General features: G+C 40.1%; 1 protein-coding gene across 4 annotated transcripts in view; it reads right to left on the bottom strand.

The window, feature by feature from the left end:
- The window catches only part of USP32 (ubiquitin specific peptidase 32), a 58,345-nt gene that overhangs the window by 27,105 nt on the left and 6,571 nt on the right, over nucleotides 1–24,669 (bottom strand). For all 4 annotated transcript variants that reach the window (XM_042879671.1, XM_042879672.1, XM_042879674.1 and 1 more), the window contains exons 2-7: nucleotides 15,238–15,365; nucleotides 12,147–12,252; nucleotides 11,761–11,879; nucleotides 8,952–9,111; nucleotides 617–748; nucleotides 129–236 (exon numbers count right to left, since the gene is read on the bottom strand). In XM_042879671.1, coding sequence (XP_042735605.1) covers nucleotides 129–236; nucleotides 617–748; nucleotides 8,952–9,111; nucleotides 11,761–11,879; nucleotides 12,147–12,252; nucleotides 15,238–15,365 — 753 coding nt within the window. The remainder of the gene's footprint in view (nucleotides 1–128; nucleotides 237–616; nucleotides 749–8,951; nucleotides 9,112–11,760; nucleotides 11,880–12,146; nucleotides 12,253–15,237; nucleotides 15,366–24,669) is intronic.

Raw genomic sequence — 24,669 nt, 5'->3', positions numbered from 1 at the left:
CTTCATTTTACTTTTTAACTTCTGAACACACTCAAGTAGAACAAATTTCTAAGGTGAAAACAACTAAGCGTACTTGCTCAAACTGACAAAGTTCTCTAGAATTAATAGTTAATACTTTGCATACTTACACTTCTGCCTTTCTGCCAGGGGTCCCCTGCAACATGCTGAGAGCCCACAGGAAATTTCTTTAAAATCTATGTGATTGTCTCGGTTTTCATCAAAGGCATTAAACAAACCTGCAAACAACAAAGCATCTGTTGTAGCACCTGACTGAAACAGCTGACAACAGCATCTATGTGAATTGTAACAGCTCACACAGCAAGGACAAACATTCGTAATTTTAACTGATTTTTAATAAAGTGTATTAAAGAACAGCAGCCAGAAGTACTGCTTCCATTTGTCATTCTACGTTTCACAACGAATGCAGATTCTCAGGCATTGTTTCTTATTTCCAACATTCACAAGTCAGTGAACTGAATTTAAGCTTAAAATATTTTAAAAAACAGCAAAACCACAATCCCATTTCTGAAGCACTAAAATCTGTATGTCAGGAGGCCATCAGGGCCCCAACAGCACAGCACACTGTTTCCTCGCATGCTCTGTCACAGTTCCATACCTTCACTCAGAGATGGATGAATAGGAGGGGAAACCAAGGGAGCAAATGTTTCTAAATCAAAGCGTCCAGTTCTTGATTGAGCTTTTAGCAGCCAGTATCGCTTCTCAAGATCAATGATGTCAGATTCTTCCACTGTATAAGCAACACAAAGAAAAGGAGATCTACCAACATCTGGACCACGTTAGAACTGGGCACTAAATATGATTACAGCACTATTTTGTCACAAAGAGAATGGTGCTTTTTTTTTTTGTTTTATTCATGCATATAAATAATAAAGATACAAGCTATAAAGTTCTGTTATTACCTGGTTTACCTACAGAATAATTTCAGCTATTTAATGTCAAGGATCATGAGGTCTGCAAGTGATGAGTGTTTAGACGTACAGAAATGAACACTCTACAAAAGGCTCCAGCAATCTCTTCATTTTCACATATTCTCAATGAATTGAACACGCAGGATATATGACAATGCCGTCTTTCAAAACCAGCCAATATTTACATGCTCTAAAATGGATGTAAAGCAGCACTAAGAAAAAAAAAAAAGCAACCAGAACTCTTACAAAAAAAAAATCCCTTGGTGCCCTTGAAAAATCCCTATATGAAAGTTTGGGCCTACTTATACAGCAGTAAGGCTGAATTTCGATGCGACATTCACACACTGCTCCAGCATTATTTCCAAACAAGTATTTTATTTTACTCTGTTGTTTTTATCAGAGACGCACCCAGAAATCTGGTCAACACTGCAGAGGGATTACATAAACCCCACAGTGACTTTATACCAAGGAACTCACAATCTGATGTAAAGAAAGGGAAAAGGAAAGAGACTGAGTAAAGAGGTGTTAGGCAAAGGTGAATAGAAATAGGCACAGGGAGAAGCTGAGTTTTCTTTCAATTCGTATACAAAGGTTAATTTCTTTAAGTTTTACAGATCAGCTGTAGTTTTACCCTTCAAATCAATATCATTTATATATAAATACATATATATTTAAATTTCTGCTCAACAATACTTTTAGCCTTTTTCACATATGCAAGTGTGTCACAGCACCGCTTCAGGTCAGTGCAAATTAATTGGTTCTCTAATAGATATGTAATGACAAAGCTGTCTATATTAAGAACCACTACGTGTGATCCCATTCCCAGATGGTTCTGAGCCTTTAAATCCATGCCAGCTTTCTAATAGGTTTAACTTGAGCTATTTGGCCTGGTTTAGTCTACAGAAACAATAATAATCCTGTAAAGCTTAAGAAAAGACCAAAAAAGTCACATGTCAAGTTAAAATAGTATTGATTTTTCCTATTTATGTCATTTACAGCAGCAATTTATTCCAAATACTAGCTTAGGTAACACAAGCATGATCTGCAGCTACCCAACAGGCAGGGGGCATTATGCAACACAAAGCATACATCACCATACCCTCACCAGAACAAAGTTTGGAAATTGTTCAAATAAAATAAAAGATTAACACCTGAAGTCAGGCTCAAGGAGCAGGAAAGGTTTGGATCTCTCTGTGCTTTTATGCAGCAACTAGAAAAGCAACTTCAGTGAAAATAAGCCCTCCTCCTATGCACATTCAGCACAGGCATGAAACAGATGAGATGCTGATGTGCAGAACATCCACACAAAAGCTGCAGCTTGAGGGTCACGTATTTCTCATGTAACTCCAACTCACCTTCCTCTTAGTGCCAGGCACACTGCAGCATCCTCACTTGCACCACTATCAGCTACTGTGCATTTACATCATAAGTGAGATAAGAGAACTGATCCTGCAGAAAAACTGATTTATTTCTTCTCTCCTCCTCCTTCCCAGCTGGATCAGTTCCCTTATCTGGACTGTCATCTGCTGGCTCTTGGTTATGTTGGAATACATATGGAAACACTAATATACACATACAAAGGAATTTGATTATAGAATTCAAGGAGTGACAGGACAGTTACTTCTTTGAAAATCAGCATATAGAAACATCAGATGCTTAAGACAGTGCCACAGATGCAGGCAGCTCCATGGGCCTAAGTGGAACAGCCAAGACGGATGGCAGGCAGCTGGAACGTGCCATGAAACACAGCAGTGCTGTGCTGTGATGGCCCAGTGACTCTCCTGTCTCACTCTGGGCAGCAACAGGTGAGAAAGAGTCTGCCAGATAAAATACACTTTCCCTCAATCTCACTGCCTCCACAGGGATCAGCGTGCTACCACACTGAAAGAGCCTGCATGGAGTCATAGAAGAGCTGCAGTATCAGCACTCTGCAGGAGGTGCAAAAAGGCATATTTGTGGAGTTTCAAGAACAGAAATAATCAAAAATTAAAATAACCAACAAAAAGTGAAAGCAACTTCATGAGACAGAATCTTAAATACAGCAAGATTCTCTGAACTGCTAGGCACCAAACAAGGGCAGAACCTGAAGGGGCAGGACAGCCAGGAGGGACTGTGCTGGGGGAAAACAGTGACAGGACACAGGAAAGAGCTTTACAGCAAAGAGCCAAATGTCTCAGAAAGTGATACTGACAGGAGGACAAAGGAGCATTCTTTGTGCTGAACAGAGCTACATGACTCAGACTGACTAGGAGTAAAAATGTAACAATATTTTTATCTCAGGGTAACAAGAATTGTAGGCCTATCCTGCTTGCCTAAAACAGACTTACTGGATTATAGCACATGTAAATGTTTAAGTCTGAAGAGCAGAAGCCAGCTGTCAGCTAATTTCTTCAGTGGTTTTTTTTTGCACATAATGTCACAAATTAATCCCAGCATACGCAATGCACCATACACCATACATTCCTCATTACACCTAACGAGGAATCCTGTGCCACTTAGGATATATACATACAATCATGTTTGATACTGAAGTTTAAATGAAGCGTGATAAGGACTACTTACCACCCTAATGTTTATGTACTTACAATGATGTGTATGAAAAAATGCCATCTTCCTTGCAATAGGCTTTGCATTAAGTATTTTAACTTCTCAAAGCATAAATTTCTGTTTCTAATGCCTGTACAAACCAAGTCAGGAGGTGCAAAGCAGACTTTCATTTAGTGAGTCAAAACGTAAATGTTAAATAGGTAACATTTAATCTTCTAAATATAATATATTCCAAAACATAAGAACAGAATTGCTTCTTAGGCAAATACTCATTTGTGTCAATTAAAGATACGTAATTATTCGAGGTAACACACATTAGGCACCTGTGAAATTTAAGCATAGATGACCATGTGATGGTGACATTTCATTTTCCTCTTGCCATTTCTCTATTAAAACATGGAAAATTCCCAGATCCGTAGGATCAAGAATGGGGCTTTCTAGTTCAGCTCTGAAACTCACTGTCAGACAAGCACAAGCAGAGGGCCATGAGACAAGGGCCAGCACAGGTCTAACTGGAGCCCTCAAACAGCAAAGGAAGAACAGCTAAACTAATGCTTTTCAGCAAGAACTGCACACCTACAGAAAACAAGCCAATTTAAAACCAGCCACTACACATAGGCTGCAACATCAGCAATAAACACTAAAAAGAAAAGAAAGAAAGCACTCTTCATTTTAATTCCATTTCCATGAAACGTACTCCCTAAATATGACACAGGTAGCACAGCCGTGAATAATATTCTTAGGGAAAACAAAATTTAAGGTTTCATTACAGTTGGTTTTTTTTTGTTGTTGTTTGCTTTTTAAACAGCATCAGAATGAAAGACCCATCTGAATACGTTTTATGAAGGATTTAATTTTTACCTACCTAACGGCACAATCCTCTCTGGCTCACAGCAGCAGAAGCATACCATATTCTCAACATTTTACCTGAAACTCGGCTCGCTTCTCGGCTCACCATGACAGCCTGCAGGCAAAGCCCAGTCCCCAGGCACAGCGCTGCTCATCGCCACCCACCCAGGCCAGAGCCAAGGCTGCGTGGTGAACGGGCAGCACTCCTGTGTGAACGTGGCTGCTCACCACTTCCACAGTAACGCGTGGAAGATCCTGGGACGTGGGGCACAGAGAGCTGCTTTGCAAGACATAAAATAACCTGGGAACTAAGAGGATAACAAAGTGCAAGATGCAGCTTAAGTGACACTGAGGCTTCTTCTTATTGGCCTGCTCCACTGGAATTCCTTTTCTCCCCCCATCCTCTCCCCCTCCCTTTGCTTCTTTAATTAATATATATTTTTAAATTTTTTTATTAAAGGACACACAAAGAAGGGAATACTACAACTTCAACCAAGACATCACAGTGCATCAGATGCTACCAACCAGACATTCATCTAGCAGAATACAGTGTGTATCAGTACCTTAAGGATTTGAACACACATTGCAGAGACATAAAGCATGACACCTTGCCTCAAGGCACACAGTCACACACCCCCCAAAAAAAACCAACAGGAGAGAACAGAATGTATCCTAAAAACAACTTTAATACAATCTGAATTTTCAGAACCATCTTACACAGGAGCCTTCTGTGCATCATTAAGAGATGGTGTCCCAAGGGTGGGTGCCACAACTGAAGAAGCAGAAAAACACTTCCCAGCAGCCCAGTGAAGCAGTCGCCCCACTGTGCTGCACAGATCTGTGTGCATCATGAACTTCTCTGACAGAAGAGGTTACTTCCACAGCACTCTGCTTCAATTTAAGTTTCAAAAACTCGCTCCTGCTTTGCAGTCATGCCATCCAGTTATCCAGGACTTCTCTCATTATGTTAAATCAGCAATAACTACGTTCTAGAATATAGTCATTATACTGATTAAACGCTGTCATACTGAATCTCTGTGAGAGCCGTCACAAAAGCAAGGAGTTTTGATCAATTTTTCTGACAACAGAAGATGGTCCCTTCAGAAGAGTATTAGGATGTCAGTTAGCACAAACTGAGTGACACAAGAACAGGATGACAGAGAAGGACAAATTACACAGCCTATCACTACGCTACCTCTGTAAGTGAGACTATTCTCCTCATAGAAAAGGACAGAAAACCTGAGTACGCAGGCCAGCACAAGGATACACCAAACAGACACAGCTACAAAAAGGCAACACCACCTACGTTGCATCAGAAGAATTATGCCCACCCAGGCCATAAAACCTCACCTTTCCAGATGCCCCTGCTCCTCTGCATCCATCTGCTGAAGTGAGCAACAGAGCCCCACTGTGCATTTAGGATGGACACTCGCTAGGGCACCAGAACAACAGCTGGTGTATTGCTGAATTACTGTGTTTGGATTTCAGTGAACCAGAGGAGATGAGGTGTTTCATTTGCAATTATTAAGGATTTACAATGATTTGTAGGAAACTTTCTCCTGCAGAGAAATTCAGATTAGCAGCAGTTCCTGGCAGGACTGTCTTTGGTTTACATGTACCACTACAATGCTATTCAATATGATGATCAACTAAACAAAAACAAGAAGTATGCAATCACACCGAAAAACTGAGACAATCCAAAAGGGTGCCAGTTTGTCACTGCTTGCACAGAAGGGAGGCTCACAACCACTGCACTACTTGTGGGGAACAACGGTCCAAGAAAACTTTCAGTTATTTCAGTAACTTTTAAACAAAATGACTCATATTTTTGATTTAAGCGAAATGGAACAAAATTTGATTAAAAGCAGCAAGTGTGAGTAACTTCCTGTATCTCTGAAGTTTAATTTCCAATTATGCGTTGAGAAAAATAATTGAAGTCATCTGCATTCCAAAACAAATGTTATTTACAACTGAAAAATTAGAATTCCTTTGTTTCCCAAGAGCCTGGCTCATTAAACAAATGTAAATGGAGTCACTGGTGCCTTGCAGTACAATGCTCACTGTCAATTTCTAAATCAATGTTAATGTTCCCTGTTTTATTGTCCTGATTTTTCCCATCACATCAGTTGTTTAACAGAACATGCAGAGCTGGGCTCGAGCACAGCCCCAGCAGTGGGGATACACTGACACCACACCAGAGAGTTTCATTAATGAGTCTTCAGCTGAGAGCAGGAATTCCCAACGTGTGCTCTCTTATACATTCTGCTAACAGCATCTGCCTGAGTTTATCCAACATTCTTTCTGTTTCTTTTTCTCCCAAAGGACAATTATCCCCATCAGAAGAATTACAAACAAACCTGACTTCAGACAAAAGGAACTCTTATGCTCTACCCACTCAGCTAAGTTAAGATTACTTTCTTGTTCTTCAGATTGACTTAACTAGACTGTAAATGCTGAACTTAAAAGAAAAAAAAAAAAAAAAAAAAAAAAGCAAGGCCCCAGGTGTTCATATCTCATTCAGTGCAATTACTTTTAAGTGCACAAGCACTCAGATTATCCTTACTTTCACATCTGTTGTGAGATTCCTATACTGCCTCAAGTCTCAAGGGAAACCATTGGTCACAATGAAAAGCATTTGTTCAGGCTTTGGGAGGGCTGGGCAGTTCACCAGTTTGTCTTCTTACTATCTCCAAGTGCAGTCAGTTTCCCACATCTGTCCTCTGAACGATACCAAGCTGCAGCCACCTTAACAAGCCACAAATACACTGGTTTTTCTGTTAACAACATTTGTTGTAAGATAAAATTAAACTTTCTTGTAGTTCTGTTATTTAGCAGTCCAAACACACCCTGTAACGTGAGCTTTCCAGTCGAGGTCAAATATACTGAACCTGCAGACACCTCACAGTTGGAAACGTTTTACTGATTCAGTGCTAAGCGTAAGCTATGCTATTCCCCTGAACAAAATGAAAACCTTAATCCTAGATTCACTGTATACCTCAAGATCCAACAATTGTTTCAAACACTGACAAATACTTATTTTTATTTCAGCTTTTAATCCTGACAAGGGAAAACTTCTTGTTCACTTCCATCTTCATTGTGAGTACCCAAGAGCTTCTCCAAGTAAGCTGCCGGTGAAGAAGCACAACACTGCCAGCTGCTTCAACACACTGAATTTCTCAGTAGCCTGATCTACATAGCAACACTTTGTTGCTTTGTTTTCCCCTGAATGCAAGGGTTTGGGTCTTTTTCCCCACTAGAACATACACAGTGTTGGAACAGCCGGCACAGACCTGAAATTCTGTATTTTTCTCAAGGCTTTAAAGATGAAGTCGCTTCTCCAACAGATCACGAAGCCATACAAACTAGAACGCATAAAGGAGCAGCCATGCCTGCACATCTCCCAGATGAAAGAACACTAAGCACCCACAAACCTACACAATTCAGAAAGGTTTTTTTAATTATTATTCCCTTTTGTCCTATAGGGTTTTGGAGTGGTTTCCTGAAGCCTCCATGTCTATTGCAGTCTCTCTTGTAATGCAAATAAGTTATCTATCTATAAATTCTGGTTTTATTACGTACTTCCATTTTAGATGGTCAAAGCACAACCGTAATGCTCACACTTAAAAGCAAAAGAAAAAACTATACGTAATTTTATACAAATAATTCAACCACTGAAGAGAGAAACTGCCAGGCTCCACCTGAAGAAATCTGATTGCTTAAAGCACAAGCAGATTGTTCAAACCATTGATATCTCAAAAGCAAACACCTTTTCCCTAAGGGATATTAAGTCCCCAATAGTACTGCGCTGTGTGCTTACATTATACACGCACATCACATCTGATCTGCCAGCCTTTTGTTTTTACATTTCATCTGCAAAAACAGCTGCTCCTCCTTTTACATCAAGATGTAGACACAAGGAAGCATTTGCTCTCTGGAGATCATTCCTACATGCAGATCCTGAGGAGGCTTCTCTTTACTTCATTTAGTTCCCTGACTACATCATACGTCAGGAATATTTCTTATTTTACTGTAGAAAAACAGATTAGGAGGTCATATTTATTTTTGAAGCAAACATTATCATCAGAACTGTCTCAGCAGTTTCATGACACACCATATCTGGAAGAGCAAATAGCACACCTGTATTAATGTCAGGTCTCTTTAGACTGATATACTTAAGAATCAATGTTTAGATTGGATGGGGCCCTGGGCAGCCTGGCTAGCATTAAATGTGGAGGCTGATGGTCCTGCACGTGGCAGAGGGGTTGGAGATTTGTGATCCTTGAGGTCCCTTCCAACTGTGGCCATTCTGTGAAGAATTTTTTTTATTATTATTATTATTATTATTTTTTTAATTTTTAAATCGACCTCGTAGTCATCATCTTCCATAGGAAATGCTGTTGTTAAATGTTGCTCCCCCTTAAAAATAATGACCTGAGGTATCCTTTTCCATAACAACGTTTAATGCATCACAGCACCAAAAGCAAAGAACAAGTTAGCACAGACAAGCTGTGTATGCAGAACAGAACTAATCAGAGTAGTAAGATTTAACGAACAAGCAGCAAGGCTACAGTTTTTGATCTCTGAAATAGCTTTAAAAAGTGTGCAAATGAATCATCTTTTACTTACAGTGTGTGACTCCAGCCAGGGTTTGATAGAAGGTCGGAGTGTCACTGTCATCAGTGAGTGTCACATACACACCTCCAGACAGCAGCCAACGGGAAAACGTGAAAGCATCTTTGTTGTGCAACAGCCAAATCCTGAACTTCTCATAGTTTACCTTTTCACCCTATTAGAAAATAAGAAAACATGACTGTTTTTCTCTCCTTTCTCATTAATTGGTTCACCTGGTATTAAATGGGACCCTGCATGTGGCAGGGGGGTTGGAGATTCACGATCCTTGAGGTCCCTCCCAACCCAGGCCATTCTGTGATTAAACAGAAACCATCTAGCTGTAAGAACAATAATTTCCTATAAAAAGAAGCAATACGATTATTTTTTGGAGCCATGCCTGCTTTTCCATTTCATCCTGAAATACAGCACAGAGAAGGAAATTAGACTCCTCAGCTCTCCCTGCATTTCAGCCTCCTACTCAGCGTGGCCTTTGGAAAGTCATTTACTCTGCACCTCAGTTTATAGGAATTAGACAAAAAAAAAAAAAAAAAGATTCTTACAACTCATGAGAGCAGCAGTTACTTTTACAAATTTGAGCTTATTATGACAGATAAAAGCTCTTTTGTGCTGAATAGCTGATGCTAAAAAAAAATCATAAACATTCTGTTATATTTACGTGAGTATGCAAACACCTAAAACAAAAAGTTTAGGTTTGTGAATAACTAACAGCATTAAGAATCACTGCAGAAGTATTCAAAATTTATGCTTCTGTTGTCCAAAAACTACTTCATAGCATGTATGCAAATGTGACATTCATAATATCTCCTAACTCAAGTTTCTCTTGCTGGATGTCTTACAGAATTGGCTGTTCAGGAGTACATGAAAGCCATACATGCACACAATTTAAATGCACAAGAGGTTGTTTGAAACATTGAGCTGAACGGTGTTCAAGATGTGGCCATGAAATCACAGCTTAGCTTTGTAGGCAATGTAGAAATACTGAAAATAAAAGCAAGCTTACTATCAGCACACAAACTCATTATCTAGAGGTCCTAATGACTATGGGAAATAAACAAGAGTCTGCAAACTAAAAAGCATTTGAAGCCATTGACTGGCTAAACTTCCCTAATATCACAGACCATTAAACTTCACTGAATTACATTTCTAGGGAACGCAGCAACTTGCATTTGGCCATGGAGTAATGGCAGCTGCCAACTGCAGAAAATGGTTCATCACCACTGCTGCTAAATCATTTGCTTCGTATTCTAGTTGTAATGGATTATTCCAGATTCCAAACACTGATCTTCTCTGCCTCTTCTTTCTACATTAGTGTTACACTTTTTCTCCTATGAATACATGCAGACCAAATTGTCTTCTCAATCTCCTTTGAATCATTATCCAGAAGTCTGGATCAGACACATTATCATTTTCTCACTACCTCTTCCACTCTGCTTTCCTGCTACTTTTTTTCCTCGCAGCTTTCTGCAAATGGAAGAGGAGTTACGTGACATTTCGTAACGCTTTCACATCATTCTAATTGATTGGAGCAACAAGAAGGACAAAGGACAGCAAAGTTTTGGCAGAAAAACCACTTGAATCACTTCAGTTTTACAGATGAGCCATGGTGGAACTCAAGCAACCAGAGCAATGCAGATATCACTGCATTTGTTTCCTTCATTTTAGAAACAGAAATGAGGAAAAAGAGATAAACTTCAGAGTTCCTTGTTCTAGATGAGCACATACAACAATTCTGAAGGAAAGAATAAGAGCACCTTTCAACATCACCCTGGAAAATATAAACTCATCTGCCATATGGCAGGAAGGAAGGCCCACAACAGGAACATTAAACTTTCTCATTCTCCAGCAAAGACCTCGTATGATTAACAGGTCAGTAAATCCTGCTGAGTGGGTCATTACACTATTTTTCTTTTAAAAGATAATCAATATAGAGCATTTTCTTGAACAGGAAAATGGTATCAAAGCAGATTGATACTTCTCTGCCTGCAAGATATTTATAAATATATTATTTTATATATATTTCTTGGACAGTAAGCAATTAACTTGTAGGGTACAATTCATCATACCACACTGATGGGAAATTAAATATAGGAAACACTGAAGTGGGTCAGCTCCAGAAACTGGACTGCAGCATACATATGATTTATGATTCCAGTCAAGAATGAAGAATGCAATCACTGCCCACAAAGCCAACATGATACCATGCCAGATTAAACAAGTTTGCCTCAGCCAGTGCTGGCCACAAGCTTCACAGCACACTAAAGTTACCATAAACACAGAACACCATACAACGTAAGGTAATAAAGTAATCTGAAATCCACAATTTAAGCTCCTCAATCTAGCTTTTCAGTAGAATGTAGAACAACTAAATTTTACTGGTCTGTAATCCTCCAATACCAACAGAAACAAACAAATCAAACAAACCTGGCATTCTCTGGGAGAAAGAAGCAGTGTGAATATCTACAAGTCAATATAAGAAGCCTGTTTAAGATAGGAACTTCAGAAAGCTTCATGAAAATTACATTTCTCAAAGAATCTAATACATAAATACATGTTGTAGCTCCTGGTAGGCACAGTGAGACACAAGAACTATTCTAAAGCTGTATCTTTCAAAGCAGCAGACTAAGCAAAGCAGGATGGTGAACTCTTGCACGTACACACCAAGCTGCAACTTACATCAGTGTATATTACAAGATGAAGAACTTTTCTAATGTTTAAACAGAGTACTAGCATGTATATGGCAGAAAAACTGCACAATGCAATACTCACTTTTTTAATGCAATGAGATAAAACTTGTATTAAATACCTCAGAGAAACATTTCTTGAGAGACTCTGGGACTTTCCCATCAACAACATGCAGCATCTTCTCCATCTCATCACGAACCACATAACTCCCAGATTCATTAGAAAAGAGACTGAAAATGTCTGAGGAAGAAGAGAAGTGTTTAAGCAACTACTGCAGCCATACTTTTCAAATACCAGGTTTAGAGCTGGCTAAGAATGCCAAAAGCAATGCAACAACTAAATCACTGAAAACTTGCATTGATTCAATTCCAATGCAACTCAATAAGGTTTAGATTGAGAAATATTTCCTTTTTCTTTTATCAATGCCCATTAATACAAAGCAAAAGAGCGTATTCTATACACACTATCCTGTTGGTTTTTTGTTTGTTTTTAAGTTACATTACTTACATTTTGTTTTCTCCTCCTCTTTGCCTCTAGTGAGTAGAACTAATCCAACTATCAAGTTATTGAAGTGCAGCCCTTTAGATATTCCTCCAAATGAACAGTAGATAACCTAGGAGAATAAAGCAGAAGTTAAGCCACAAAGTTAAGAAAGCAAGAAGTTATAGCAGGGCTCTATTTTGCATGTTTTTTCCAGTTAATCACCTCATAGTCACCTAAACACTTTTAATATTAATTCTGAAACACCTTTGTAGATATTCCAGTTATAAAGTTGTCTTTTGAGGGTCTTTCAATTAGAGAAAGACACATTTTTCCTGAACAGAAGTATTTTTTAACAAGCTGCAATCCTGCAAAGAAGGATTCATTCACATATGCTATTTCTCTACTCTTCTTTATCAAGGTAATGAAGGTGGACTCTCCTCCAGATTGGGGTACAATAACCTCAGAACTACCAAGAGGTTGTTGGAGCAACAAGAGCTTCGTTACCCCATCAGTGGAGATGTGCTCTCAGTAAACCGCCAAAAATTGCTGACTTGTAAAGATGTGACAGGGAAAAAACCAGGCTTTTAACTTTTGTGTACTGCCCCTATTGCTGCAATGCCCACCCCAAGTCAGTACCCTATTCTGCTAACAGTGGGATTTACATCTGTTGTTGTACTGCTTTTCTAACTTGCACTCCTCCTTTGAATCCCAAAATACATTCCCACAGCACCAGTACCTCATTAGTATCACAAGAGAGATATCTACTTCACGTACAAGAAAACAATGCAGTCAGAACTTATACATTATTCTTATATAGGGGAGTTATTTCAGCACTTCTGTTTTTTTAGTATGATTTTCTTATAGGTATCACACAGGGCATCTAACCATAAGGACAAAGCATTAAGTGCAGCCAAAGGCAACTATTACTGTGAAAGGGCAGAACAAAGTGATTTGTCACCGATCGCAGCTTGGATAGCAGATTCATGTGCTGACCTTTAGTTTAAAGAAGTTATATTTAGAAAAAAAAAGAGAGGGAGAGAAAGGGCAAAATAAAGAAACTGAGCTCGATTTGATTTTATAAATCAAAGTATTATGTACATGTTAGATAGTGTTCGCTTTGCATTACACTGCAAATGAGCAACGTTACTAACAGCATGTGTACATGAAGTTATGCACTGTTTTCTCGTTCTTCTTCCATAAAAGCATATTCTTTGCATGACAACTTAGCCAAATAGCAATGGCAGAGTTCAAAGTTCCATGTTACTGTAGACAGAGCCACTACTCTGTGAATCACCGACAGAGCAGAGAGAATCATTTGAAAAACACTGGACAAAACCCACAGGTTGAGGACCTCTCACAAACAGAACTGAGATCATAAAGCTACTGGATGCTTCACTGACCACATCACTATAAATACTACATCTATTTTACAAAAAAAATCCAGGAATAATCCTAAGCCATAAATAAAATAAATTACCAACCGCATTTAAATACGATTAAATACGATTAGAATTTTTCTGTGCATGTTTCAAGTACTTTCCCTCTTCTGTCTCTCAGAATTGCAGCATTAACTCTGGTTTAACCCAGCACCTTTGCCTGCCCAGCAACTCCCACCCCCCTTCCTGTATCTATGCCAAATCAAGCATTCATGTAGCAGGCCTATGAATGAAATTAGGGAACAAATTTGGATTTGAAATAACCGTTTTTGTCATCAGGTTTCACTAATCCAGTTCACTCAGAGCAGTTGACCTCTAGGCAAGAATAAGCAGCTAGAATTAAGCTGACCATGAAACTGCTATGAAATAACTGCACAAATCACATTTCAAATACTACGAGAGAACATCGATACCCCACCATAACTGTGCAGGACATTCCGTGTCATCAAATGCCATCTATTATCAGTCATGCCTTTCAAAGGAGCCTGACAGCCCACTACAACCAAGTGCATTAAGGAGAAAAATCAATTCTTAACAGACTGAAATCCCTTTGCAAAACGTGAGTGCCATGTTTCCCAAAACAAGACCAACATTACTGTCTCACTCACTCAGGTTTATGTTCACAGGAAACAGTTTATCCAACCAAACAAAACCAGCCATGGGCTTGCCAAGGCTGCTGGGTAGGTCTGGCTAAGCTACAGTGCACTGTACCAGCAAACAGAAGCAAAGGAAACACCTAACACAGACCAGCTACTTTCTATTAACTACTTAACTGCCATTCTTACAACAAGGTACAGAAAAACCTACCACTGCTGTCTTTGCAGCAGTAGGAAGCAGACTAGCAGTTGCAGTGAGTGTTCTAGCCCACCTCCACAGAAACACTGGGCAACAAGGTGGTAGGAAGTTCCAAAATCTCATTCACTTCTATACCAAAGTTATTACCTGACATAATTCAGGTTATTACCAGACAGATTTCCTGAAGACACCTATGTCCAGACAGTTCTGCATGATACCTTTGGGAGATGCTCTCCTTGCCCACCTATCATGCCATCCATTGCTACGCACTCGAGACTACTGAAAGATGTCTGAAGGCAAGTTTAAATGAGCCTCACAGTATAGAAGGATCTCATTCTATCAGAGACATTACGTATAACTTGCAATTTCATTCTGCTGGGAGACATAGTGCTACCCAAACACATTAAAGTCCCACAGGATGCTCAGATCATCATCTGCTATTACCAAAGTTTAATGCATTTGCAAATGCTTGAGGGGATAAATTATTAGAACTAAATTTGTGCTCTATTTGGACCCAGCGTTATGGCAGAGATTTGAATTCCACCCTTCTACTTCTAATCATTCCGATTTCAAAAGATGCCTTCGAGGCTACACTGCATATGTAAGTAATTTACCTTTACATTACATTGGAGCTATTACTTTAAAAGAAAATGCACAGCTCTGCTGAATACTATAGTTTAAGTCTTAATATAGCTACTCCAGAGCCAGGAAAAACAAACAAGAAATCCACTTAGAGCATAAAAAGGGCCGTAATTCCTACATTATCATCAGATACAGAACACACTGGTACTGCATGAAAAATGGAAAGAAATTAAGTTTGGCTGCATATTTCTGTAGGCACACATTATCAACCACACACCTCCCCAGAGAAGCTTGCAGATTACCTCAGCAACTTTTGGAGGGACTCCATCACCAAGAACTTCCCTGATGAAGCACTGTTGGGTCATATAATACGAGAGTCCACAAGTTCTCTTAAAAGCATCTTTCAGTCGCTTTAGCTCTATGTCTGTAACTGTATTGGGTCAGAGGAGAAAAAAAGATTTGGTCAGCAACGTCATAGAAATGTAACAGCTTAAGGACTACCAAGAACCTGTCCACATTATGTTTACCATAAAATAAAAAGATCTGAAGAAATTAAATGCATCATTTTACCCAGGCAGTGGTAGATGATGAGATCCAATATTCTAATCTCAGCGAGAACTGAAAGTTAACAACAATTACAATCAGTTTGGCTGTCTAAATTTTCGTTGACTACAATAATGTATTGTAAGTTTGTTGTAAATTAAGTACCATTATCCTCATACAAAAGGAAAATTAAGTAGTATTATGATTGATTTCATGTTGCACACAAGCTAGAGAGATGAGCTGTAAACCAACAGCAGTGAGTATAATTGAGAGCAGCTCCAGCAGCACACTTCAAACAACCCCATCTCACAGCCAGCCTACTTTTCTGTAGAAAAAAAAAAACCATGGTCTCTATGTACTGGCTTATAAGACAGTGGAGCAAAACAAGAATTTAACAGCAAAGCTAGTTTGGACTAAAAGTAACTCTTCACCTAAGGTTATCCCACACAGTCAAAATCTCATTACCAGCTGAAATCTGTTCAAACTTTTCAGAAGCTTTACACGTGAGGAGTTTGAAAAGATCCCACACATACTTGCACATGACTGTTCTCAAAAGCAGCCCTGCCTTCCTATTTCACCAGTGTAAGGCATTTTTCTAACAATACGCTTAAGAAGCTCTGAACAAGGCACAGAACTGCCACAGTCCCACCAGCATCAAGTGACATCATGAAGTATCTCAATGAAGAGAACAAGTACTTTGTCAAAATCAAGCTGCAGAGCATAACAGTGTCCTGGATCTACAGCAAGTTCCCACGTAGTGCAGAAAGAGCTATTTACCATCCAGGCACCAAGGAACTGATGCTGTACGTGGCAGCTATTTCACTCTATTTACTGGAAGACGTCTTCCTTTCCTTGCTATCACCAGTCAGACAGAGCAACTCTGAATGGCCAAAAGCTTGTCAAGGTTTTTGTCAGCCAAAATAGAACACTTCAGAACTTAATCCAGCACTCTTTATTGCTTTTACATTTCAATTAATTCATCCAAAAAAATCATTCCTTGAAAAGCAAATCATGTCAAAACGTTCCCTCTGAATTTCAAACCTCATCAGCACTGAAGTAGCCTGGTGACTTTACAGCTGTGCCTAAGAGCAAAAATTGGGTCAGTTTCTTTTCAAATGTTATTATAGATTCTGGGGATATTTTTTTTTCTTTTTCTTTTTTAACCAGAAAAAGAATCCAGGGATCTCAGAAATACAACTGAAGTGGGATCCACACTACATTGGTGCTACCAATAAATAAGAATTTGGCTAAAGACATTCTCAAATTATTATCATTGTGTCTTATTTTAATAAGTGTAGACCAATTATAAGGGAAAAGAACGTTGAGATGCTGCTGCTACCCAGCACATATGGTGTTGAAATGCACTGTCATGCAGTGCTCAGAGTCCTGCAAGGGATGGGCTGGCAGGGATGGGCAGGGAGAAGCCAACCAGCACTGCTCACACCTTCAGAAAGAACTGTCAGTATGACATTAAGTAGCTGATAAGATGATACTGCCAGTCTATGTCATGTTTCAAATGTAAATTACTAGCACTGGAGATGACAATGTTATTGTTTGCATACAGAAACTACAAAACAGGTCATGGAATTGCAGAAAAGATGATCATTTCCCTTCCCTCCCCAGGACACACTGAAGTGACTGAAGCAGGCCACTTCAAATCATCTGCAAAGCTCCACAAAAATAAATTCATTATACATTTAGATCAAAGCACATGAAAGTACTACTGAAATGAGTAGAGAAATAAAAGATATTATCAGTGTTTAAGTCAGGAAGTCATAAAATATTTGAATACAAAATCCCAACAAAAAACATCTATTTGACACAGACGTAGCGCGTGATGAGAAGAAATAAGTCCCAAATTAGCCAAGAACTACTCCCAGAAGCAGTACATTCATTACAGAGATAAAAGTGAGCACACCCTCACGCCCACAAGCTACTGCTTCTCAGTCGCACAAATCCTACGCTGAACAGGCAGCCCAACTGAGGTCAGAGGTGTTCCTTACGCAAATAAAGATATTAGTAAGAGGTCAATGTCAAACACTGCCCTCAGCTTCCAAGCAGCAGCCTTGAGCAGCACTTCCCTGGATTTATTGGAGCTCTTTTTTGTCTCTACAGCACCCACAAAGCCCATCCCACACTGCTTTCCCTACACACGCACAGACGCTGCGCTCGCAGACACTGCTGCTGCATTCACAACCTGTGAAAAACAGCACACCTAAGACTTCCCAAAATAAGCTTGTGATAGTCAACACAGCAACACATCTTGTCATTCCTACCAGTAACAGGTGGCAGAACCTCAATCTCATTGCAGAGAAAGCCATGCAGCTATTAACTGCAACCACGTGCCTGCTTCTACACATCTCAAGACTACAGAAGCCACCTTCTTATTGTAAGGATCCAATTCCAAATAATAAAAGCAAGTTTCAGTAGTTACATACTGAATTCTAATTCTTACAATTGTATCTGAGTCAGCCTGCTGCCACATCACATCCCTGAAACAAGATGTCTTTTCCACCAAAGGAAAGGTCACAGGCTGTGCCTTTCTGTCCAGGCCACCTTACTAGGCAGCGCAAACCCCCAGAGCACTACCTTGGCTGGACGCCTTCCAGCAACACTGCAGACAGTTTAACAGAAGATTAGTGCAGCATCCAACCCCCCAGGGAATACTGGAGCTCCAGTTTGTTTAATAAAGTATAAATGAAACCATGCAACCTCAGCTAAAAGTGTCACAGCAACTTAGAGTAATTGTAACAAACCTCCAGCTCACCCAATTGCCAAGGTTATTTTTAGTTTAATAACGTTATTTAAACTTAATGCTGTTTATATGGATTTACGATCCTAGTGTTATTTTTTTAACTAACAGCAGCCCAGCTGTTATATGGCACCAGGGTTATATGGCACCTTCCAAAACCAACCACATCATTACACAGCTCTGTGCTGGAAGCCACCCTCTCTCTCTCTGCTGCTTTCACTCTAGGTGCCTATCAGTCAGTTCTCATCCCAGAGCTTTCCTTTCAGAACAAAGCCCTACCCACAGTTTAAACCACTCATGCCTAAGTGCCCAGCCCTGGACTTAAAGCTCCTTGCTGGTTCCTTGCCTAGCCTGGAAGCACAGCTAGAAAATATCGTTAACTTGAGGTCAATTCCTCACAAGCAGAAGTGCCTGCCCTACCACACTTCCCTGGGTTAGATTCATCAGTCCCTAAAGGCTCTCACAAATTACGTTAATAGCACAAAGAGCAATAAAGACAGCTAAAATCATCCCAAATTACACAAATGACAAAAAACAAAAACACAAAACAACAACAAAACAACAACAAAGATACACCACCAAGAACACTTGTGGTCAAGAAGGAAACAAGAGGCTGTGGATGCCCCGTCCCTGGAGGTGTTCAAGGTCAGGTTGGATGGGGCCCTGGGCAGCCTGGTCTGATATTAAATGGGAAGGTTGGTGGCCCTGCATGTGGCAGGGGGTTGGAGATTCATGATCCTTGAGGTCCCTTCCAACCCTGGCCATTCTGTGATTCTGTGAAACAACCACCATGCACCACAGTCTCTGCTCAGCACCAACAACCAGCCTGCAGCTCTTGCAATGCCCTCTCCAACTCACACATACCCACGCTGCTCATCACTGTCCTTGCAAAGTTTAAAGAATTTCAGGTGCAATGAAGAGTAACACCAAAGTCTGGGAGCAAGCACTGCTGCTTAAGATGCAACAGATCACACATGAACGTTAAGCATTATAAGAAATGGGTATTAATTTTGATGGAAGCTTACATAAAGGTTAAAAGAAGTGTTTAGTCAGGCTTAATGGTTTTTTATGGCTTATATAGCAAGATTATTATACACACTGCCTACAACACGTGCAAAGAGTGAGCACAGTATACGCACTTTCCATTTCTGTTTCACATTTATTAGGAAAGTCAAGATCAGACAAAAATGCCTTTCTCTGCAATGCCTCTTCTCCTGATCTTCAAGATCCAAGCAAAATAATATAAAATGCTGTGACGATGCAGAACGAGATATGAAATGCAGCCTTCTAAAGCATGAAAAATTGGCTGTTGTAGCAAGAGAGAAGAATAAAAGCACAGCATTCAGCTCTTTAAGACTGCCTGAGACATTCAGGCAAAAGACACTTAACCTCTCCCTGTCTTAATTGTCTCTCAACACTAAAACGAATCTAAATTCTAGTCTCCATCAGACAGATGTTTGATAAATGATCTAAAACGCTCTGTAAAAGCACTGTACAAAGGAGCTGCTTTAATCTGTGAGAAGGACAGAATCCCAGCAGTGCAACAGAGAGTAGGAGGAGCCAGTCTGCCATGGATGCTATAAACTGAGAGCCAATTAAAAGCCCCTGTAACAAACCACAGAACCTACATCCTACCTGCTGTCTTCACTGCCATCCTACTGGGGCAGCAGTGACTGCTGAAAGCAACTCAGTGAGTTGGTGACTTCTACTTACACCACCAGTCCGAAGCAGCACGCATAGCTCACCTGCATTGCTGTAAGCAGCAGTAGCAGCACCAACAGTGGACATGATCTTAATGTATCAAAAGCCTAAAATATTTCATTTAAATGAAAAGAGAGCTCTGCTGAGAGGAAGGAGAAATACACTCAGCTCACTGCGTGAGGTAGCTTACAAAATACCTATCAGGGATGGTGATTTTCCCCCCAGAATTCTTAAGCATCAAGATGTCCACAATACTCAACAAACAGGAGACAAAATAATTAAGAAAAAAGAAATCAGAAATCCCACTACTTATTCCAGTCACTACTGAATAAAAGACAGCTTGCTATAGCAAAATCTGCCCTGCAGATCTCAAGTGCACAAGGCAAGCGGTAATTTGCAGCCATCAGCATTCATCCTTTACTAAAAATAATCAAAACTGAGTTTTAAAATAACAGACTTGATTATCCTTCAGAAAGCAAGCAAAACTCACCTACCTCAAGTTCCGACTACCACCTCTGATTTTAACAGCTCTAATATTTCGATTTTTAAGTGACAATTCTACAGGTTCAATATCAGATTCGCAGGGCATATAATTCTCTAACCAGACAATTATCTTCTCTGTAATCACTTGCTCAATATTTCCCTCAGGAACCTTCATCCTAGTTATACATGGAAATTTTATTACTTTTTTCATTAGTCCTTGTTGTGACTCAATGGCCGCGGTTATGAAGTTGTCAAGAACCAAAGCAATTATTAAAAATCTTCAACGAGGTAAAAATGTGCAAGGAAAACGTTTGGAAAAAATCCCAGAGCAGAGCAAGGAGCGATGGCTTTGCCCCAGGGCAGTGGGTGCCCCATGCTGGGCTGCCCCCCGTGAGGGCTCCCCTAACCCTGCGCTGTTCTGTGTTGAACACTGCTCCAGGTGCATGCCTCTGCTCCCTGCCCTTCCTGCGCTGCTCCCACGGCTGGCTGTGTGGCTCTGGCACTCTCCTCTCCAGGGGCAGGGAGAACTCCTGCAGAACACCCGGAGCTGGAAAGAAGAAGGGATGCCTGGAGAGGGCCACGGCCAGGGCAGTGCCATCCGTGGTGAACCGGGGCTGGCAACAGCTTTGGGACCTGCTGAGAACAAGTTTACCACTTCTCTAATTGATTACGGTAATTACTTTGTCTTTAAGACTGCAATCTATTGCATTTAAATTTGCAAGAGTACACACAGTAAAAGTTCTTTTAATGACCTACAGAGATTTCAGGTTCTTTCAGCGTTCTTCTGCAGCTTACAGAGTAGGACTGGAGAGCACGTAAAACTAGGCTCCTTTAATTCTTGAGGATATAAAATATAGCCAATAAGATTCCACTGCTCAGATGGTGGGAGGATTATTTCACTGCTGGGGCTATTATGTAGCAATTCCCATCCACACAGCCTTATGGGGAGGGCTGTAACAGAACCTGCGCTGATTAGCTTTGCTTGAAGCAAACATAATCCAAATAGCAACGTGACAGTGAGTGCCCTGATAGAGATACTTTACAGATGGATAAAACAGGCTAATAATACTTAATGGCATTCTTTTTGAGGATGGTAACTGTGAGAAGTAAGCTCTTTGAAGATTAAAAGTGTCACATAAATGCTAAGTATTCGCGTTACAGAAAATTGGCAAATCCTATTGTAATAACTAAATCTTCTGCTCTCCACACACAAGAAGTCATACCTTTGATATGCTCTGTGGTTAGGTCTAATACAACCAAGAAAAGCTTTATCCCCTGGATGAGCCACCAAGAGCCAAAGAATAGATATGAAGGGGAAAAAAAGAAAAAAGATTGAATAACCTTTTTTTTTTTAAATACCAAAATTACGTTGCAGTAATCCTTCAATTCCTGTTGCGTATTGTGACTGCCAAGCAGTGTGTTAAGATAGCTCAGTCTTTACTGAGACATCTGAATGGAGCAATTTTTACTCATTATTTAGGGAATAAGATTAATTATTCCAAGACACTTCAACAGCCATTCTTTAACCAAGACCTCGAGAAGACAATAGAGCTGCGGGTAACAAAAAAAAAAGAGGGAGGTGGAATTTGTCAATGGCAAAATGATTGATTATAATTCTTTAGGAACAGAAGGAACTTGTCATTAATGTCATTAGCTGCAGCGTTTGAGAATGGGGGACCATAAAGCATTTGTTTTACTTTTCCTCTGATGACACCCTTCATTAACAGCCCCATGGAACACTGAGCAGGTAATACTATTCACATTCACTGCCAGCAATTACTTTTCTTAAAGCAATGCTGCTTCAGCTGTATGAAGCAAATTCACCTCCTTAATTTCTGAGCTGAAATCCAGTATTTAACTGTACCACAACATCAGATAAAATGCAGTAAAATTCCTCTTCACAAGAGTAGGAAATTTCCAGTGCAGAGAAGCTCTTGTTTCTGGACATTTAAGTACTAGAAGCACGGTCTGAAAGGAAGTACTTCTTCAGCCCAAAATAGATTCACGATGCCATATTTGAGTTCATTTACAGCAGAAATTTAAATCCATAAAACTGCAGTTCTACTTGTTGACTCCCCACTCGCAGTGCTTTCCACGCAGACTTACTGCACGCTGCACTTCCTGTTCTGCTCACAATCTTCCAATTTTTTTCCATTTGAGGTTTCAGATCTTCAAAGTAGCAACATCCCAAACTAACAAATCAACAGTGCTCACTTAAAATAATTGCCAAAATTCAACTAAATCAGTTTTCGGATCATTTGCAGAGTCCTGCTGTGACAATACCTGTTCAAGATTTTCAGTTCGTGACTGGACAGGCCGTAAAAGCCTGCAGCAGGACAAAACCTGAGGAATACCATAAGCACTGTGCATTAACTAAGGAATATCAATACAAAATGCAAAGGAAATACAAACGTGTGCTCCATGCTAAATACCTGTATGGTATGAAAGGAAGATAACAAACACCACTAAGAATAAAAATAAGACCAGTTTATTCAATTTATTCAATGTGAATACCAAACATAGCTGATGTGAGGAAGAATCAGAAGTGGGTTGGTTGTAATGGGTGTTATTTTTAACATTAGGGAAATATATCTCTATGTAGAATGAAGCACATCCTATTTTGGCCCGGTGGATTTACCTCTCAGAGCTCCTGGATCCAATTCAGACTCTAAACAATTGCAACATTATTCCTGAAGCATCAAGCCTTGCTTCTCAATGTTCTTTCTCTAAGGCTGCAAAGCACATCATAATTTTTCTTCCCCTTTCCTTGCAACCTAAGATCTGATGTTGCAGAGCCATTGAAGTTATTTATTTACAATTTAAAAAAAGGTTAAAGTTTTATATTGAAACTGATTTGGAGCCAAGTTACATGGTTCTTTTTACCCTGCGCATAGTTCCAAGAAGCCAGCAATTACCTAGGCTCCAAGTGAAACAGCTTCAAAGGTTTTGAACACAGAAATCACCATCAGAATAATGTTATATAAGACACCAGAAAGCACAGCTCCGCATTCCCCCTGCAGCAGGTACTTAGCTTCCCAGGAACCCAGAATGGTTTGAAGCACATTCCTCCTTAATGCACAGGTGAACACTTCACCTGCTCAGCTCACAAGCAGCATCCAGAAGAGCTGACTGGTTTGTCCCCAGACACAGCATGCAGTAAGCACAACTGGCTGCCAGCCTCATCTGCAAGCTTCCACATGGCGGGGGAGGTTTGTTCTGCCGGCCACAAAGGAGGAGGATTAAAAGACCCTACAGACCATGGCCTGTCCTCCACATGCCTGTCACCTACCTGCAAGAGCCAATCGCTGCAGCAGAGGAAATCACAGAGCAAAAAAGAGACAAGCGGTGATTTGGGGAGGTAAATTTTGTGCCTGAGCCGCTTTTACATTAAATAAAGCATACAGTGGGAAATTAACCCTGGCCACTGCAAACTGCTTTGATTATAAATTGCCCAAACCTTTATCAGGCTTACCCCATTTTGCCTCAAAGGCAAATGAAAGCCTTGCTACAAATGTTAGTTGACTTTTTCAAAGGAAGTCATTTTTAAAAACTACTAGACTGTTTAACTTACAAGCACACATCTCTGCCTCACGGAACTCAGCTTCCCATCAGGACTAAACTAAAACAATGAGGGATTTCTGGTTTCTGGGATGAGTGACCCAAGTGCCTGCACAAAAGATTATTGTGACTGATTGCAACTTGCACCAGTTGTAAACAGATTTGGTTGAAACACAACAAATTATATGCAGATGTATTTTGCTCCAAATGAAGACCTATTAAGAATCAGAAATGCAGACCAGCTTTCCCCGCAGTCTAATAAAACCGCAGTCAGAAGGTGGGCCCTCTTCCCAAGCCCATCCTTACCTACAAGGCCTTCACCAACCATGCTCAGCTATAAGCACAGGTGAGTGATAAACCCACTTCTCCAAGGTGCTAAGATTCAGCATGTAAAAAGTAATGATTATTATACAGCTCAGCTGAGAAGACCAGATCTATGCAGAAACAGCCACCACTAACAAAAGCGAGATGTCCCTTCAGACATCACAAAACAGAATATGCGTCAGGATTTTGCCACCCTTCAGGAAAGCAGGGTATTTTCCTTCCAGTAAGTGCTAGCAATAATATAGTATTCAAAGTTTTGTGAATCAGATCCTTTCAAACTCAGAGGCAGAATCTACATTAATGGATTTTTTCTTCTGCATTCATCTTCGCCCAAAGGCTTCATTGTCTCATTATGTAAATGACCTTTTCATAT

This window comes from Lagopus leucura, unplaced genomic scaffold (genome assembly GCF_019238085.1).
Source record: "Lagopus leucura isolate 7727_CA_CO unplaced genomic scaffold, USGS_WTPT01 Super-Scaffold_100024, whole genome shotgun sequence".
NCBI classification, from domain to species: Eukaryota; Metazoa; Chordata; class Aves; order Galliformes; family Phasianidae; genus Lagopus; species Lagopus leucura.
The sequence above is the reverse complement of the archived record's forward strand: the minus strand, read 5'-3'. Positions and strand labels throughout refer to the sequence as shown.